We start from the raw sequence: 18,475 nt of genomic DNA, 5'->3' as shown, positions 1-18,475 counted from the left end.
CAATAACAAAGGATGGGCAATTGAAGGAAAGAAAAGAAAGCAATAATTAAGGGGAAGAATACAAAAAGAAAAGATGCCAAGAATGTGTGAAAGAATACCAGGGGAAACATAATAAACGGATAAAAAAAGGATAGAAAGCTAGGAAGAAGGACTGATGGAATGAGAGAAGAATAGACCGAAGGAAAGAAAGATTGAAAAAAGAATGAAATACAAAACAAAAAAGGGTGGCGGAAAGAAAGATGCATAAAAAGATGGAAAGAAGAGAGAAATGATGAATCGGCTAAATAGATCAATAAATATGTAGCTTGTAACCAAATTCCTTTAAACTCATGTTACAATATACATTATTTTCCATCATTTTCTGCAAATTTTCCTCAGGGGGACAATACCTGTATTTTATTTTTCATGCTACTCCCTTTGTGACAAATTAGAATTACGAACCACAGTTACTGATCTTTCAAGTTATTTTGTGTTTATGTATGAGTAGCTCATACAGTCCAAGGTTTGATTCTGGGATGTGTAGTCCTGATTTTAAAGTTCCAGAACACAAAAGGAACACCAGGACTGGGTGAGTTACTCACAGATGGACCTGGGAAAACAATATCTCTGCAGTAACCAGATAAGTACTAAAATAATCTATTGCCTTGCATTGGATGATTACGCAGTCACTTTTTAGAAGATGCAATAGACACTGTGATGTTAGGGTGTCCACCATTCACCATGTGCTATGGACATTGCACTTTTCCTACTCCCGAGTTAGTCTAAATAGCTCAACTAAAACAAGCCAAGATTACGTCTCCCAGAATGCAATGTGTTGGTCCATGAAAACCATCAGCGGGAGATAGTAGCTGCCATGCCCGCCAGACTGGCTCCATTTAATATGGAAAGAATCTGACTTGAAGGTGGCAGAAACAGATCAGGGCCTGAAAAAATGGCATTGGAAGACCACACTTCATAGCTGTTTTGATTTACTCCTGGTGAGGGGTCTCATTTAATCCGGGGCGAAATGTTAGTCACGCCGGAGTAATCGGAGTAAATTTGTATTACTCTTTTGACACAAAAGTACAGAAAATAATGGGATTACATCAGTTCGCATAATTTGGCACACATCCTACAGCAGGAGCACAGGAACTACTAACTCAAAGCGTATACGGCTGCTGGCTGCTACTGTTCGTATTCAGTTAAATTAAGAACTATTTTCTTAGCACAAAAGGCATCATTGGGTCCATTTTGGACGCAAGGGTACATTTTGGGCTAGGAAAATAGAGCTAAATGCTGGATTATGCTCTTTGCAGAATTCCTCGCAATCTTGCATAATTATGCTATCATTTTGTGAAATTATGCTACAGCAAACTATGCAATTTATGCCTACCCCTAGTCTGCTTGGTTTAACTTGTCACATGGCCGACCACCTCAGAATCGTCTGTAATTTAACCCAAACTTGTGTTTAATAGACATGTAGCAAATATTTGGCTTTCGAGATACAGATTGTGTGGCCTCAGTAATTGATCTGTGTTGTTGCTCACCACAAGTTATCAGAGCATAAAGGGCTAATGGGTAGCCATATTAACTTTGACAGCACAGTGGTGTCCTTATCAGTGATGGCTCCTCCATTAAGGCGGAGGAGCGTTGTCCCACTGCTTCTTGGCAGTGAAATAATGGGAAAATGAAATGACAATAACTTGAGGATCTTATTATTTTATTTGTTCCTGCTGTGGTGTCTCTGCAGGGTGGGGCGGGCAACTCTGCTATCAGAGCAGCGGGAGGAGTGGCAGGTAGACACACTCTGAAAGTGCGCATGAATGTTTGGCCGGCTGTCTTGGGTCAGCCTAACACTCATTGCCACTCTACATGTTCCCCACCCAGGCTGTATTGCAGCCTGGGTGGAGAACATGCCCAGGCTCCCACAGCCTGTCTGAGCACTGAAAGGCAGCACTCAGACCAATTACAGCGCTGCATTGTGATATGTTATGGGAAGCCTTGGTGTGCTTTCTGTTCTGGCTGGAGCAGGGACCAGGGAGGAGAGATCGGCTGAAGCGAGGGACTGCGGAGGAGAGAGGCAGCGAGGAAGCAGCGAGAAGGCTCGATTTTTCTTTTTCTTTTTTTACAGCTGCTTCGTGGGCCACCCTGACACCTCTCCGCCTCCCCTGATCCATGCAGGCCGCCACTCGTCCTCATACATTAAAAATATAAAGTAGTATATTGGCAACACAAGCTCAATTAGTTATCATAAATAACTAAGTTTGTGGTGTGTACTTTGTAATTGGTGAGCAATGCTTTATTTGTGCATATGGTTGCAAGAGGGAGGCACCAACACTCATTTTTGGGGACCGTAACTTACATTTACTCATCGGAGATCGAACCACAGCAAGCCAGAGAAAGACAGGAATGGGAGAAAGAAGGAGTATGAGAAAGACCTGAAAATAGTGACAACGAGAGAAAGCAAGGAAAAAGAAGGATGGAAAAAGAACCTGCAAGAGTGAGCTAAAGACAGATAGGATGTGTAGGGCGATGGAAGAAAGAATGAGGTGGAATCAAGACTATGTAGCCTTGGTGGCATTGGCAACCTGTAGCGGTTGACTGCAATGGGCACCTAAAAAAATGCTTTCACCCTTGAGTTTTTTTTTTAATTAAGCACTAATGGTGAGGGTTATCAAATTTCCAACTCTAAAGTTATTAAGCAATATAAATTGTGGTCATGAGATAAAGGCTTAGGGAAGTATAATAGAGGCCTTCTAGCAGCGTAAGTGGTCCTCCACGTGCTGACCCCAAACACCGGCTGACCATAAACCTCTACCTCTAGCTATCCATGGACTGTGTCATTGCCAAAGATGTAATTAGAAAAGCTGACTAAACGCCACTACTGTCGCAAAATAACCCAGTTCAACAAACTACCTCTTTATCTCTGTGCATTCCTATGGAAAATGCAATCGAATTCTATATTTGAAGCCACAAAAGGAATTACAAAAGAAGATCCCTCCATCTTAGGGTGGTATTCTCAGATTTACCTCACAGGAATGAAGGCCTCCTCATTGTCTGTGATGTGCTCAGATACTGCTGGATGGGTTCAGTATCTCTCCACTGACCATGCTCACCTGTTTGCAGCACCGGGGTGCCGAACCTCTAGTAGTATCACTGAGGAAAACAACAAAAAGTGATGGGTGGAATGCTTGAATTAATCTTAGCCACACAAAATTACTCGGCCAACATTCCAGTCCATCGTTTGTTGCCCGCCATGCCACATCAGACAGTATATGCAGAGCAACCTTGAACAGAAACAAAAAAGCAACCCCAGGCAGGGTTTGGCCTGGAATTGCTCATGTTCCCTTCTGGAAGGGTCCTAGCTTGCTAGTTTGGGCTAAACTAGTCCTCCTGTTGGTGTAGGACCAAGACTAATTTGCATATAGCAAGTCTCTGTCCAAAGCAGCATACTCAGTAAAAATAGATGGACTAGAATGTGGCTCACGCGATCTCCAAAGGTTGACATTAAATCACACGTCTTCCATCACCTTTCGCTTGTCATATCTTATAGCAACAGTATTCATCTTGTACGAGACGTATTGAATTGGGGCTGCATTTAAATAGCACTTCATGCCCCCGACTAAGACCGAAAGCACATTTGAGGCAGGTAACATACTAACTACGTCGTGTGATTGCTTTGGTGAAAGAGTATGTCTGTCAAGTGATCTATATGATAAGTGGTTTTCTTCTCTTTTAATCAGTATTGTACAAAACATCCAACTTGCTATGACTTAAACACATAAGAAACATATGGCATGTCAAAACATCAAGTAGTTGTACAAGTGAGATACAACAGAGAGCAAAACAGGATAACACTTTTCCCTGCATTAAGTGTTTTTTCCCAAAAGGAATTCAAAACGCTGGCAAATTTACTTGCATGACCTTTGCATCTAAAAGCCTGACATTCCTTGCCTGCTTGTCTTCCAAATTCTAACCATGTACTTACTCTGAGTTTACAAAAGGGTTTCCGGTTTCTTTGACCACTTTCTTGGCAATAGAAATGCCTCTCCACACTAAGGCCTGCAGGCCAACAACAACACCAACAAATATATTGCCCTGAGAAGTCAGCAGCAGTTACCATTTCAGACGACAGTGGAATCTGAGGCGCAGATTTACAAGCCCCGTGCGACACTTTTGCGCCACTGTTGCGTCACTTTTGTGACGCAGTCACAGTATAAAAAATGCAGCCAGTTTACAACATGACGCATTTAGGGAGATGCGTCATGTTGTAAAGCCCTGCGTCACATTATAGCTGCATCAGGTATAATGTATGCAGGGTGGGCGTTCTCACGCAGGAAAGCCTCGTAAAAGTGATGCAGTGAAATCTACAAGATTTCACTGCGTCACTTCTAGGACGCCACTGCGGCCAAACCTCATGCCTGCTTGAAGCAGGCGTAAGGAGTGACGCTGTGTAGTGGAAATAGGCCTTAAATGCATTGCTGGAGTTGCGTTGTGCTTGCGACACGGCTCCATCAATGCGTGACTTTTGCCCCAACAGATGCGTCAGAATTTCTAACCCATCTGTCAATCCTTGTGCCACGGTGCGTCATATTGTAAGTACAGTGCATCCATGGTGGCTCAAGGGTTTCTCTGGGTGGCACAGGGAAAGTGACGCATCTCTAGCGATGCGTCACTTTCTTGTAAATCTGCCCCCTTGTTTGGTTCACAAAATTGAAATTGAGAATCCCAAAATGCCTTAAGGCTTGTGCTTTGACATAATACCTGCTTTATGTTTGCAGTCTTGGTTTAGCAAGCCCAACACAGGTTTATAAACCATCAATTACTTTCTTATGGACGTCCAATATTCACATAGAATTTTTTACATTCACTTGTGGCGATCGTAAAAAAGGTTTTGCAGAAACCTATGGGCCATCTACGGAGCGTCTGCAGGTGCAAAATTATGAATTCACAGATGCTCCTTCATTTTTTAACGAGTTCATATCTTTTTATGATTTATCTGCAGCTTTTCAAAATTCTTGTGAATACTGAATTCACTATCAGCAGTTTTCAACTAGGGGTTGGTGAATTTCTTGTTATCAATCCGCGGTTTGTATTTAGGGCAATCCAGCCAGTTTACCATAGTTTCAAATCCACCCGCCCAAAATTTAAAAGAATAAATGTCAAAATATCCTGCAGTACAAGAATTCCTCGTTCTGCGAAGTGATAAATGCACAGAACGAGGAATTCTTGTGCTGTTTAACACTGCCTGAGTCTAGACAATGTAAATTCCATAATGGAAATTGAATTAAATGTATGACACCGAAAGTGCATCAAAGCAAATTCTCCAGCAAAGAAGGCTGTGTGTGGCAGCTGCAGACACTGCACAGAGACTGCCTGCTGAGGAAGATGTTTTTCAAGAGCTCTGCGTAAGTCCAAGAAAAGTATTTGCATTAATGCAAAAACAATGAGGGGCATATGTACAAGCCCCTATCGCCATGGGAATGTCACTTTTTGTGACGTTCCCCTGGTGATAGGGGCCTTGTCTTATGTACAAGGCAGCGTTAAGCCATTTAACTTGACTTAATGCTGCCTGGTACATAAGGCACCTTTTCACGCTATGTTTAGCATGAAAGGGGCGTGCAGTGGGTGTTGCGGTGGGCTTTCCACCGCAGCGCCCATTGTATTGGACACTGCCCCTATGTACAAGAGTGGCATACATAGGAGGCAGCGCCAAAATTAAGACCAAGAAAATCCTGGTCTTCAGTTGTCGAAACGAGGAGAAATGCATTATTTCTCCTTGTTTTAGCTTTTTCCATGTGTGCTGACTTGAAGCAGCTTTTTTTTAAATGTGTAACTTTCCTGTGTGCTGCTTGAAGCAGTACACATGAAAGTTTCAAAATGGCATTTTAGGATTGTTTATGTGCAGGAAGAGACACCTTCCTATACATAACCAATCCTTCCCTGCACGCAGACACTCTGGGGCAAGGGTACCTGCGTTGGCGCTAAGTTGTTAAACTTGGCACCATCGCAAGGAGAAACGCAAGGCTGCACCACATTCTTGTAAATATGGTGCAGCCTTGTGTTTGCGAAGTGGCGAAGCGTGTCGTTAAGCTTAGGAGGCTAACGACACACTCCGCCACTCCATTGTACAAATCCCCCTGGGTTTTCTCTCTTTTTCCATGATTCTGCTTTGCAGATGATGTAACAGCAGGTGAATTTCATATTTTTTAAATGCTTCTGAATATTTTACCCACCCCTATTGGCAAAATGTTCTTCCCATGGGAAATAGGCCCCTCTGCTCGGTTTTAAGTTGCTGGAGAGGAAAAATATTTACAGCATCCACCCATTTTCGAAGTTGTGAAGGAAATAGGGTTACGGTTAATTTGCACGCAAATAGCACACCCTTTTCAGCAGCAACTAGTGAGAAAATATTAGGCCTCTGAAAAAATATTGGCAGTTTGGGGGGGAACTGTACAAGTGCGTAACTGTAGGAAAATCAAGACACTCCGTGTAGGACAGTCATCTCCAACGAGTAGCTCATGAACTACTGTCAGCTCTCCAGCTTACCTGTGAGTAGCTCTCTGTGTGCAGGCCAGCCTACTAAACTAGAAGCCTTTGCTTGGCTAGATTAATGTATTTATATGTTTATACCAAAATAGTGTATTCCAGGTGGAAAATGTGTGTATTTTCAGAACTCGTTGTTGTTTGGTGAAAATGGTTGATTTTACAAAATATTTTTAATGCTGGTATTTGAGTGACAAATCATAGGGCATTGGAAAGACTTATGATAAATGTTATTAACTTGGTGCCACAAGCATTGAAGCTCTAGCTGGTATGTATTACCTATGTAAAGACATAAAAAACTGACAAAGCCTTTTCTATATTGCTGCTGGCAATCCTGCCTGATGCCGCGAGGTGATCGCTGCTGACAATCGTGCATAAGGCGACTATTAATATAATCTTGTCTAATATGGTCACTATTACAGCACGTATGATATTAGTGGTACTGGATAATTTTCATTATCTCTTGTTACAGAAAAGGTTGGAGACCCTTGGTGAAAGTCAATGATCAGACTTTGCTCACTTTATATAAACTTAGCAGCTCATTTGGTTTGTATTAATTTGTAGTACATGCTTTTAACCCACTGAGTTGCTTCTGACACCTCCGTAAACTCCTGTAGGTACCCAATGGAGCTCCTGCAGACACACAAAGCATCTCAGACAGGCAGTAAAGAGTGCTGCTGCAGGTACCAAGTGAACTCCTGCTGGTACAAGGTGAGCTCCTGCAGTTACCTATAGCCAACCTATTCAGCTCCTGTAGTGACCAAGGTTAGAACCTGCAAACAGACCTTCAGACTCACATGGAGTTTCTTCAGGCCACAAGAAGCTCCTAAAAGCATCTCACTGAGCTCCTGCTGTCCTCCTTCACATATGACCACACAATGTAACACTAGCAGGTACATAATGGAACTCAGGCAGTCACTAAAGAGAACTCCTGCAAGTATTTACCGACAACCTACTGGGGTACTGTGGTGAGCAAGCAGAGATACAGAGAGCTACAGTGGAGCTTCTGAGAAGACCCAACTGAACTCTGGTTGATGCACAACAAAGCAAAGCCAAGAAAGGCTCTAAGCAGAACTATGCAGGGACCAAGCTGAGCTCCTTCGCCCACCCATTAATCTCTTGCAGGTCCATTTTGTCCTCCTTCTGAGTGCCTAAGCTGAGCTCCTGCGGGCTCTAAAGGAGCTTCGACTGAGAGCCAAAGGAACTCCTGTAGGCACAGTCAAGCAAAGTGAAAACCGGTAAACAGGCCTGATGCTAGAACCAAGTTAATCTCAGGCACTGTAATCTCACTGTGTGAGAGAGAGAGTGACCCATGTTAATAAAGAAAAGCTGTGCTTAGCACAATTTACTATAAGTCAATGGAACACATTACCTGTAGTCCTCCTATAAATCTGCATGTTGTTACCTGCACTGCATTGAAAAAAAACATTTTGTGAACACGAAGAAAATGCAACTTACATATATTTTTAGGCGGGGCAGATAAACATACCCTTATTGTCACTGATTTCCAAAAGTTAGACACTTCAGTTTGAAGTGTTGATGAAAATATTTCAGCATCCAGTGGTCTCAACAATACTGGAATAACATTAATGGACTGGGGTACTGGCGTGCAGTGATAGTCCCTGGTACTGGGTCCATGACACCATGGCTGTGAGATATCTCTGATTAGTTGAGAATACAGGATGGAGTGATGATGAAATGCAAATGAAGAAGATTGCTAAAGTGAACCGGTTGCAAATGTGTTGAACTACATTAAATATAGGCCTGGGTGGAGTATCAGAACTCCGCAAAGTGAACACAAAATTACCCTGCGGTACGAGGCGTACCGCAAGCGGCAGAGTGAGTTAGGTTGCGTCGTTCACACTGATTTTTAGCACTCTGTGTTTGTCCGGCATTGAAAAATCAGCGCGAATGGCACCATGCGCAGCGCAAGAGGGACAAAGGTACTATTGCTAACGCAGCACGGAGCTTCTAAAGACTCGCTTTTGGTGTAATTTGACAGCGTTAGACGCGCTTTTTTAAAAATTGTTGTAGTAACTTTTAAAATTGTATTTTATTATCCCCACACATAGCGCTCACACGCACTTTAATTTGGTGAACTCACCGCTATTTTGGGCGGGTCATTTAGTACACAAACACACCTTCTCAGCCATCTCGGTGAAGGCAGGGACATATCGCGGCGCCATTTTGGTCAGCGCTCTAGTCTTTAGGCGGGATTACACGCTCCTACTTAAACCTGCCAATGACGACGCGCAGCGGGTCCGCCGGACTCACGCCGGAGTCCAGCCAGAGTCCTGCCCGTCTGCGCTCGTCCGCGCTAGGGCGGGCGCAGGGGCCAGGACCCTTATATCTAGTTCCAATTCTAGTCCCCTACCACCTGTGCCTATTTCTTATCCTGGTGAGTTTCTTGTATCCTTACGTCCTTATTTAAAGCCGAATTGCATCTCCTGCTCTCCACCGATCCATACTTTTAACTGCACTGGCTGTAATTTTCATCTTGGCAAAATGTCGAATTGTAAGGCAATATGCCTGGCCCGTACACGAGGAAGTCGGAGGAGAACTAATAAATCTCCCCCAATCCGCCCTTTACTTCAGTTTTGGAGTATTAATTGTAGACCCCTCCCAAAGAACAAATTAAATATCTATGATTTTCTTGTTGATGAGCAACCCGATGCATTATTTCTCACCGAGACCTGGCTCCACGAAAGCTCCGGTCCTGATATTGCCATGGCTATCCCCTCCAATTATGTCATAGTGAGGCTGGACAGAGTTTGCGGAAAAGGGGGGGGGGGGATTGCGATAATTTTCAAGTCCTCCTACACCTGTAGGCTTGATTCTTTTTCTTTACCCGGATGTGAATCTGCTTTATTCAAACTTGCAATTAATCCACAGTTTACCCTGTCCGGTCTTCTGGTTTACCGCCCCCCTGGTAATTCCCCTACTTGGATATCTTCATTTGCTGAGATCATAGCTCCCCTTCTTCTTAGGGCAGCAAATTTTACTATTCTTGGTGATCTCAACTTGCATTTAGAAGATCCCGCATGTACTACCAGCAAGCGTTTTCTATCGGATTTGGAAACCCTTAATCTCTTATTGTGTAATTCTGGACCCACTCACTCGGCTGGACATCAACTCGATCCTATTCTCTCCAACCTTCCGCTTGATTGTTCACAGAGTGCCCGTCAGTTGGAATGGTCTGACCATTTCGCTGTTCATTTCTCCTTATTTTACGCTAAGGACTTGGTCACGAGTGGCTGCGGTAAGGGTGAATTAATCCATCGGTGGGGAAAGCTTGATATTACTAAGTTTAACCAGCACCTTGTGAATACCTGTCCTGAAGACCGTGATGCTTCAGTCACAGAACTAAATACAACTGTATTTCACTGGCTCACTAAGGCCGTAACCACTCTCCTTCCTCCAACCTCGATACATTCCAGGACACATCGCCCCCGGCACCTTGGTTCTCCCCAGACTTGAAAGTCCTTCGAACCGAATGTAAGGCTTTAGAAAGGAAATGGAGGCACTCTTATTCGGACTCACAGATGGATGTCTACAAAGAGGCCCTAAAGAGATATCATTTACAATGCAAAAGTGCGAGAGCTGCCTACACTGTGAGCATTGTGTCGCAAGCTCAGAACTGCCCTCGCACTCTCTTCTCCGTTGTCAAAAAATTGACAGGAGCTGACGCCATTCCGATACCCCCAGCCCTGGACGAAGCTCAGTGCAACTCTATTGCGGAATTTTTCATCGCCAAGGTTGAGCGCATATACGACTCTATGAGCGCTCCCTTGGCTGCAAATGAGCACCAGTCGGAAGAGGCGGGAGAGATGGGACAACCATTCCCAACGGCGAAGGTTATCAACTGGCAATTGTTTGATGATAATTTGTTCCTCTCCTGTTTGAGCAGTGTAAGATCGGGCTCACCCCGAGATCCTGTTCCTGCTAAAATTTTAAAGTCACTGGATCTCGAACCCCGATGGGTTCTTATGAGACTTCTAAATGCATCTCTGACAGAGTCCCATGTGTTACAGGACTGGAAGCATGCGATGGTTGTTCCTCTCTTAAAAAAGGCTGGAGCCGATACGTCTAACCTTGCAAACTTTAGGCCCATATCCTTGTTGCCTGTTCTCTCCAAAGTGCTGGAAAGGCATGTCAACATCCAGCTAAACCATATTGTGGAAAGCTCGGGATTTTTACATTCTTCCCAGTCTGGCTTTCGTGCGCATTTTTCCACCGAGACTGCCCTGCTGGGGTTGACTGAGAGGTTGCGGCACGGTATCGACCGCGGGGAGTCATCTGCACTCATCCTTTTGGATTTGAGTGCGGCGTTCGATACCGTGTCCCATTCCATTCTTTTGAACTCTCTCCGGTCTCTGGGAGTGGACAGTCCTGCGCTAGCCTGGATTGCCTCCTTCTTAAGTGAGCGCACCTTCCAGGTTTTTTCCACAAAAGCCACATCTGATATATGTCCATCGGCGTATGGTGTTCCGCAGGGGTCTATACTCAGCCCCCTGTTTAACATCTACGTCAGACCCCTGGCTACCATCGCGGAGGATGCGGGGCTGACTATTTTTTCATACGCCGATGACACCCAAGTGTTTTTTTCCCTTTCCAGCAGTGAGGGTAACAGTGCATCGGTCCTGAAGTCCGGTTTGTCTCGTATGGCTGAGTGGATGCAGAGGCATTTCCTTAAGTTAAACGTTGACAAAACCGAGGTTGTCATCCTGGGAAAACATAAAGATCTTTGGGGCCCACAACACTGGCCTACCGATATGGGACCCCTTCCCCAACCAACATCTGTGGTCCGTAACCTCGGAATTCTCATAGATGACAAACTCTCTATGAGGCAGCAGGCCACTAAGGTGGCCGCCATCTGCTTCGCCACCTTGCGATGGCTCCAGAAAATTCTATGGATGCTGCCCCAGGCCACCAGGAGAACCGTAGTCCAGGCATTAGTAACCTCTCGCCTGGACTATGGCAATGTCCTCTACATCGGTGCCGACGTAGCAACCATTAACAAACTTCAGGTTGTACAAAACTCGTCGGCCCGACTCCTTCTTAATATCCAGAGGAGATCATCGGCTTCACAAGCTCTCCGAGACCTACACTGGCTCAGGGTGTCTAGCCGTATTAAATTTAAAGCCCTGTGTTATCTCTTCAAAATCAAGCAGGGCACGGCCCCAATATACTTGCAAAATCTTGTTCAACCTTACAAGCCTAGTCGCACCTTAAGATCGTCAGCCAACTGCGACTTTGTTGTTACTAGATTTAAATTGGCAAGAATGGGGGGGAAGAGCCTTCTCTCATTTAGGCCCTAAATACTGGAACACGCTTCCAATTGCCCTGAAATCCGAGACCAATCTACTCTGTTTCCGGAGAAAATTGAAAACTATGCTCTTTTGAAAGATCTATCAGTTGCTGCTCTTTGTTTTGTGGTACTTTTACTCTGTCCCTTCTTCTCCAGTCTATCCCTTGCGCCGGGAAACCCACTGCGGGTAGCTGTTGCGCATTATAAATTCAAATAAATAAAATAAAAGAGGGTCCTGCTTCTTTCTGCCTCTCATGTAGATGTTCTACTCGAGCAGCAGCTTCCTCAACGCTAATGGAAGGTTTCTCAATGCAATCAGTGGCGGCCATCCACAACCGCCCAGGTTAAGAAATCTGGCCAGGAGGTATGATGCTCCTCGCTTGCGCTCGCCTACGCGTTTCAGAGTTTTTCAGAACTCTGCGCACTACGCGGAGCACAGAGTGGGGAAAACTCTACAAGCGGAGTGGAATTTCACTCCCAGACCTAGTTAAATGTAATTCTGATGCTGAAGGACTAAAATGCAGTGGTAGCACCATTTGCTGGTGTTGTCGTTTATGTTATTACATTTGTAAAGTTTGGTGCTCTCCATTTCAGTGTAAATGAATACAAGTATATTAAAGACAAATTCAGCACGATCTGTTTCTGAGAGTCGGGGTAGTGGCCCTTGTTATATTTTAATGAAGCGGTGGGTGGGGCAATCAGAGTTGGTTTACGCTAACTTGTTTTTAGTTGTACTAGGTAATTAGATATTGTAGAACTATATCATATACAGTAGGTTAAGCACTGGGCAGAGTGGAGCTGCAGCGGCTCTTAGAAGCGGTGAAACAACAGCAAGGCCTCATTAGCATGCAAATGGTCTTTTAAAGACCTGTGAAGTGCTCTGGTGCGGCTGTGTGTGTGACCTCGAAGCTGTCTCATTCAGGGCTTCCACACACGACGGGGGGGGGGCTGAAGCCCTTAGAGTCCAATGGGTGTTGCGCGCCTGACTTGACCCGAAGCGTGCAAAGCACAATGCTCTGACATGCTCTCGGTCAAATCAGGGGCCCCAGCTAGGTGTAAAGATACACTCACGTGGGATCCTTGAATTGACTCAGAACATCTCACAGGTTAACAATGTGTGTTTGTAGGCAAATTGTGTGCAGGCAAATACACCTGAACACAGGGCTGGCTTTAGGGTGGTGCAACTGGTGCAGCTTCACCTGCCTCTGACCTCAGTGGGCGATGTGTTTAAAAATAATTTATGGGTTTAAAAACAGGTGCTGCATGGCTCCTTTTGTGTTCAGTATTTTTCAGGCAACGGTAAAAATCTCAAGATAAATTCAGTGATTAATGCTGGGGAGAGATCTAGGGTGACCAGGTGTTCCAGATTTGCCAAGACAGTCCCAGGTTTCCATCAGCTGTCCCAGAGGATTTTGAGAAGTTTATTTCATGTCCCATTGTTTTTTTTTAGAGAAGAGTGACTAAAACATAGAGTGGCAGGTTTAAAGGGAGGACGAGTGTGCAGATCTTCTCAGAGCACAATTTAAATAACACCTATGCGGCTAGCTTCAAAAGTTGCATTTAACTTAGTTCCTAAGTGCCTTATTGTTTGTGTTTCTATGTTGATGCGTGCTGTCATTTAAGTCATTTTATGCAACTCTTCTCATGTAAAAGTGTAGTCTTTCTTCTATGTTTGCTAAATGTGGCCCTCCTGACCTTTACTTGCTTCCCCCTGGGCGGCAGCAGCACTGGGCTGCTGGTTACTGGACTTAGCACTAACATGGAGACATTTTTTAAAAATATATAGCAATCATTTATTTGAAGGTTATTTGCAGTTAGTGAAAGGAAGTAGCTAGGCCCTTAACTTTAGGAACACTTTCATTTTTAAAGACAGCCACTAGATATACATGCTTTGCTTCCCCTACACCCACTTTACACACCCGCTGGCATCAGTGCAGCCCTCGGTCACACCATAGACCAAACTTTGTGACCCCTGGGAAAATGTTTGCGAGTACCCATGCCCTTGAGAGATCAGAGTTTTGTCTAGTGGCAATTTTGATTCATCCTAAAGTAGCACAGAGGGTTAATGTGCCTGCTGCAAAGAACATGTACCATGCAGACCACACTACTGAATGTGAGTAAATTATGAATAGAGCTATAAACAAATAAAATATATGTCAGAGAGGGGCTATGGCAAGATGAGGGTCACTGTTGGAGGATGGTAGTGAGGGAATTTGTCTAGAAGGAGGTCATTGAGAGAGGGCTGCCAAAAAGACCGTCGCACCAGGTGCCACCTGCTTGAACATACACACTTGTTTGCCTCTTCTTGCTTTGCCATTCACTCAGATGTGTCCCCACTGAGAACACCACAGCTGGGGACGGGAGTGACTTGGTTCTTCCTTTCTATGTGCCTCGCCTTTTACAACACCACTTTTCCAGAACTTCTTAAAACTCACCTATTTACTTTGTTACCTCTTCTTCTTTCATGTCCTTCTTTTATCAGAGGGTTCTCAGCGCCAGGACACCCAGGATTGGGTAGTAGTGCACTATACAAATGTTAAATTAATTAGTACACTATACAGATGTGAAATTCATTCATTCATCCACTTTCTTCTTATCTCCTTTTCCTCAGGCGGACCAGAGGCTGAAGGACCTCCAGCACGAGACTTCCGAGATCACAGGGATTCTGTCAGATAATGTCACCAAGGTGTTCGAGCGAGAAGGAAAGCTGGCCGACCTGGACCAGCGAGGCGAGGAGTTGGCAGACCTGGTAAGTTCTAGAAAGCGCTACAAAAGGCAGGTAGAAGCTCAGTGTTAATTCTTAATTTGTGCCGGTAGTTAGTGGTGGGTTCCAGGACTTGTTTTTATTGGTCATGCTTTAACATGGAGCAAGAGAGAGAAAGGTGGAACATGGAGAATTAAGAGATAAGAGAGAGAGAGATGAAAGTGGTGACAAAGAAAGAAACAGATTAAAAAAAAGAACCTGCAAGAGTGAGATAAGGAAACAGGAAGTGGTGTGTGGTAGAAGAAACAGGAAGTGTACTGTGATGAGTGAAACAGGAAGTGTACGGTGATGGGTGAAACAGGAAGTGTACAGTGATGGAAGAAAGACAGGTGAGGTTGAATCAAGACTGGACAGCCTTGGTGTTCAGTAACCCGAGCAGCATTGTTGGTGGGTTCCTAAAAAAGTATAGCCCGCTGTTATGTTTTTTTAAAAATATTTGTCTTTTTATTTATTTTTACGAATTACGTCCAGTGCTCCCCCTCCTTTCACCTCTGGTCTTAGTTAGAAGCTGTGTCTAAGTTACATTTGTCTCTAGTCACAACCGTTGTCCTATCCAACCTCACTTTATTGCCCTTAGCCATCCAGCCCAACTGCCTTTGTCTGCACATCTGTCTACCTGCTTTCTGGTTAATTTCACAATGGAGTGTATGCAGATCCACATTTCTGGCTGAGGCGCTCTGAATGTTCTGCAGTTTTTTGAGGAGTACCTGGGTGAGGCCAGCGTAGTATGCGTTCTCGTAGTTGGTTCTGCTGCTGATGAGTGCGTGGGTGCCGTCTTTCTGGAATCAGTGGGGATCCACTTGATCTTTCAGAGCAGGTGTAACGTGTGGAAACAGGATGATGAGAGGGCATTGCTCTGGCAGCTCATGGTGAGCGAGGAGTCTAGGATGATGCTGAGGTTTCGTGCATGGGCCGTGGGTGTGGAGGGGGGGTTCCACATGCTGCGGACCACCCGGAGTCATCCCAGTCAGACAGGGCGGAGCCCATGATGAGGACTTCGGTCTTCTCTGAGTTGTGCTTGATGCTATGAAGTTAAATGTGAGCCTTTGTGGGAAAAACCTGTGTGTGTATGTGTGCATGAGTGTCTGTGTGTCTGTGTGTAAAAGAGAGAGAAAAAGAGAGAACGGCTGTGGTTGCGAGTGAGTCACTGTGACAGTATGAAAGTGAGCATCTGAGTAAGTGAGGTGGATAAAATGAAATTATGAGCAAGTGAATGAACACATGAGTGAAAGCATGAACATGTGAGTGAGAGTGTGTGAGCATTCATAAGCATGTGAGCAAGGCGATAAGTGAGCATTTGAGTGAGGGTGTGAAACAGTAATAGTGAGTGAGACAGTGTGTGAAATTTTATGAGACATGAGAAAATACTAGGCAGTGAGTGAGTCATTTTAAAAAAAGATTGCTAGGTCGCATTAAGCCAACATCCTCTACGACCCCTTAGCCCTCCTTCCAGACTGTTGTTCACCACTCCACCGCTTTCTTCGGCTCTCTGAAGACCTGAGGGGAGGCGGGGGTTGCCCATGAACCACCTGCTTCAGAACTCAGGTTGTTTTTAGTGCTTCACTGCACTTCAGTCAGAGCACTGCATAGCCAGGTTTCAATTCTGGTTGAGTAAATAACCCGCTAACATCAAAAGATCCGGGATGTGCCGCCCTTTGCTTTAGTTCTATAATTGTCTGAAACAATTCAGCATGTACATGTATTACCTAAACAAGTACCCTCACCACGTTCACGTTTGAGTGATAATATTTATTTGCATTATGACGATGATGATGATTATTATTATTATTTTTATTATCTTGATTATTATTATTATTCCTGATGAATCTCCTTTCTAGGCTGAACATATATTGCTTTTTGGGTTCAATGTCATTAAAAAGAAATTGATTCCCTATCTTCCAAAGATATAAATTACCTGTTGTCTGTTAATTATAAATAATTAAAATGCACATATTTTTTAATTCATTTTTTGAGTCAAGCAGAGAAAAAAACTAGGATCAGGATTTACTGTGATTGTCCATCGGGGTTGCATCACTTTTGTGGTGTAGCCTGACGCAAAACCCCTTTTACTAAGCCACACACAGCCACTTTGCGTAGCTTTGGTTAGTTGTTTTAGCAATATACAGAGTAACACAAGGCCGCGCGTAGAGCTGTCTGGCGCTACTTTGAGTGGGGTAGGCGTTATATGGGTTGAGCATGAGAATTCCAATGCATCCACCCATGTATTTTGACACAAAGCCGGGTTTACAAAGACCTGTCAACCTGGGTTTTTGCCTAAATGATGCACCTAACAGACAGAGGCGCAACAAGAAGAAATATCTTTATTTCGCCTCATTAAGTCCTCTTTCCGTGTGTGGTGCATTCTGCAGCACACTAAGAAAGAGGAATAAGCAGCTAAAGATTGTGGACCTCATTTATGAAAAGTGACGCATCTCTGCGTGAAAACAGCGATGCGTCACTTTTCATTGCACCCTCCTTGCGACATGCTGGATGCATCATATTTACCGTATGACGCATCATGTCTCAAGGAGTTAGATACGTCAGTATTTCTTACGGATCTGTAGGTGCAAAAATTACGCATTGCTGGAGTGTGTCACGAAAGTGACACAACTCCATCAATGGGTCATTTCACATGGGCAAGTCCCATTTGAAATGTGCCCGCTTCAGTCTTATGCCTGCTGTGATGCAGGCGTAGGATAATGACGCATTTGCGTCCTAGAGGTGACGCAGTGAAATCTCATAGATTTCACTGCGTCACTTCTACAAGGCTTACTTGCGTCAGAACGCCAACCCTCCATACATTATATCTGGTGCAGTTATAATGTGGCACAGGGGTTTACAAAGTGATGCATCTATCTAAATGCGTCACTTTGTAAATATGACGCAACACAAAAAGTGTTGCACCAGCAGCTCAAAAGTGATGCAATGGCTCATAAATAAGCCCCTGTTTTTGTACTGGAAGGGATACTCCACACAGTGCTCCAACACATGGAGAGAGCAGAAATGTAAGGGAAGTTGCTGTGCTGCATTGCATGATATAATAGTAAATGTGCTCCCAGGGCCCATAATACTAAAAGGGCGTACTTTCACTGTTTGCGACACAGTATACCTTCAAACAGGTGCACCAGGTGCAAACATGGAAAGTGCGCCCTATTAAGAAGAATGTGCAGCTATCTGGACAGCTTTGCACTTTGCCTGCTCTGGGGCCAGCTCATTCAAGTGAAATACAGAGGAACTGTTTAAAAGCACCTCTTTATTTCTTTGTGTAGGCGGCAACCCACCTGCACTTTCAACAGGGATTAGAGATCCCCTTACAGGCAAGTGCAGTGAGGGATTGCACCTGGATGAAGAAGGATATCTAGGGAGTACATGGGACGCCCTTTCATTTCTTGAGAACGCTGCCCTCAGGGGGTGCACTTACAGTGCACCACCTTTTTGTGGCCCACTTTCAGTGCACCTCCTTAGGGCATGTTTCCCTTAGCGCCCACGTTGGTAACATGATTCAAAAGGGGGTGGTGATGGACAGAGTATCTGAATTAAGCAGAACACTCCTACCCAGTCAAAAGATCAGGGCTTGATCCATCACCGTTTTTTAGCTCACTGCACCATCCCAGTTCAGAACCTGGCTACATGCAAATTAGTCTGACCCTGGCCCAGTGCATCATGGGAACAGGGCAGACCAAACTACCGTTGGTAACATGGCACAGGTGCAGAGACAAAGAGAGTCCCTCATTTGCATGGGGCCAGCAAACGATAGCTGCATACATAATAAAACAAATACATACATATGCACCAGTGCTATCTGTATTACCAAAGTGCCTGCCACAATGCTCACAAAGTGAGCACGCACACCTTTTGCGGAGCACTTTCTGTAATAC

At 44.5% G+C, this 18,475-nt stretch overlaps 1 protein-coding gene across 1 annotated transcript in view; it reads left to right on the top strand.

Moving 5' to 3' along the window:
* The window catches only part of VAMP5 (vesicle associated membrane protein 5), a 66,207-nt gene that overhangs the window by 33,628 nt on the left and 14,104 nt on the right, over positions 1–18,475 (top strand). Inside the window, exon 2 of the mRNA XM_078666883.1 lies at positions 14,445–14,582. Within this exon, the coding sequence (XP_078523009.1) occupies positions 14,445–14,582 (138 nt within the window). The remainder of the gene's footprint in view (positions 1–14,444; positions 14,583–18,475) is intronic.

The sequence above is a fragment of the Lissotriton helveticus genome, chromosome 11, assembly GCF_964261635.1.
Source record: "Lissotriton helveticus chromosome 11, aLisHel1.1, whole genome shotgun sequence".
Lineage (NCBI taxonomy): Eukaryota > Metazoa > Chordata > Amphibia > Caudata > Salamandridae > Lissotriton > Lissotriton helveticus.
This window is presented reverse-complemented; position numbering and strand designations above follow the sequence as displayed.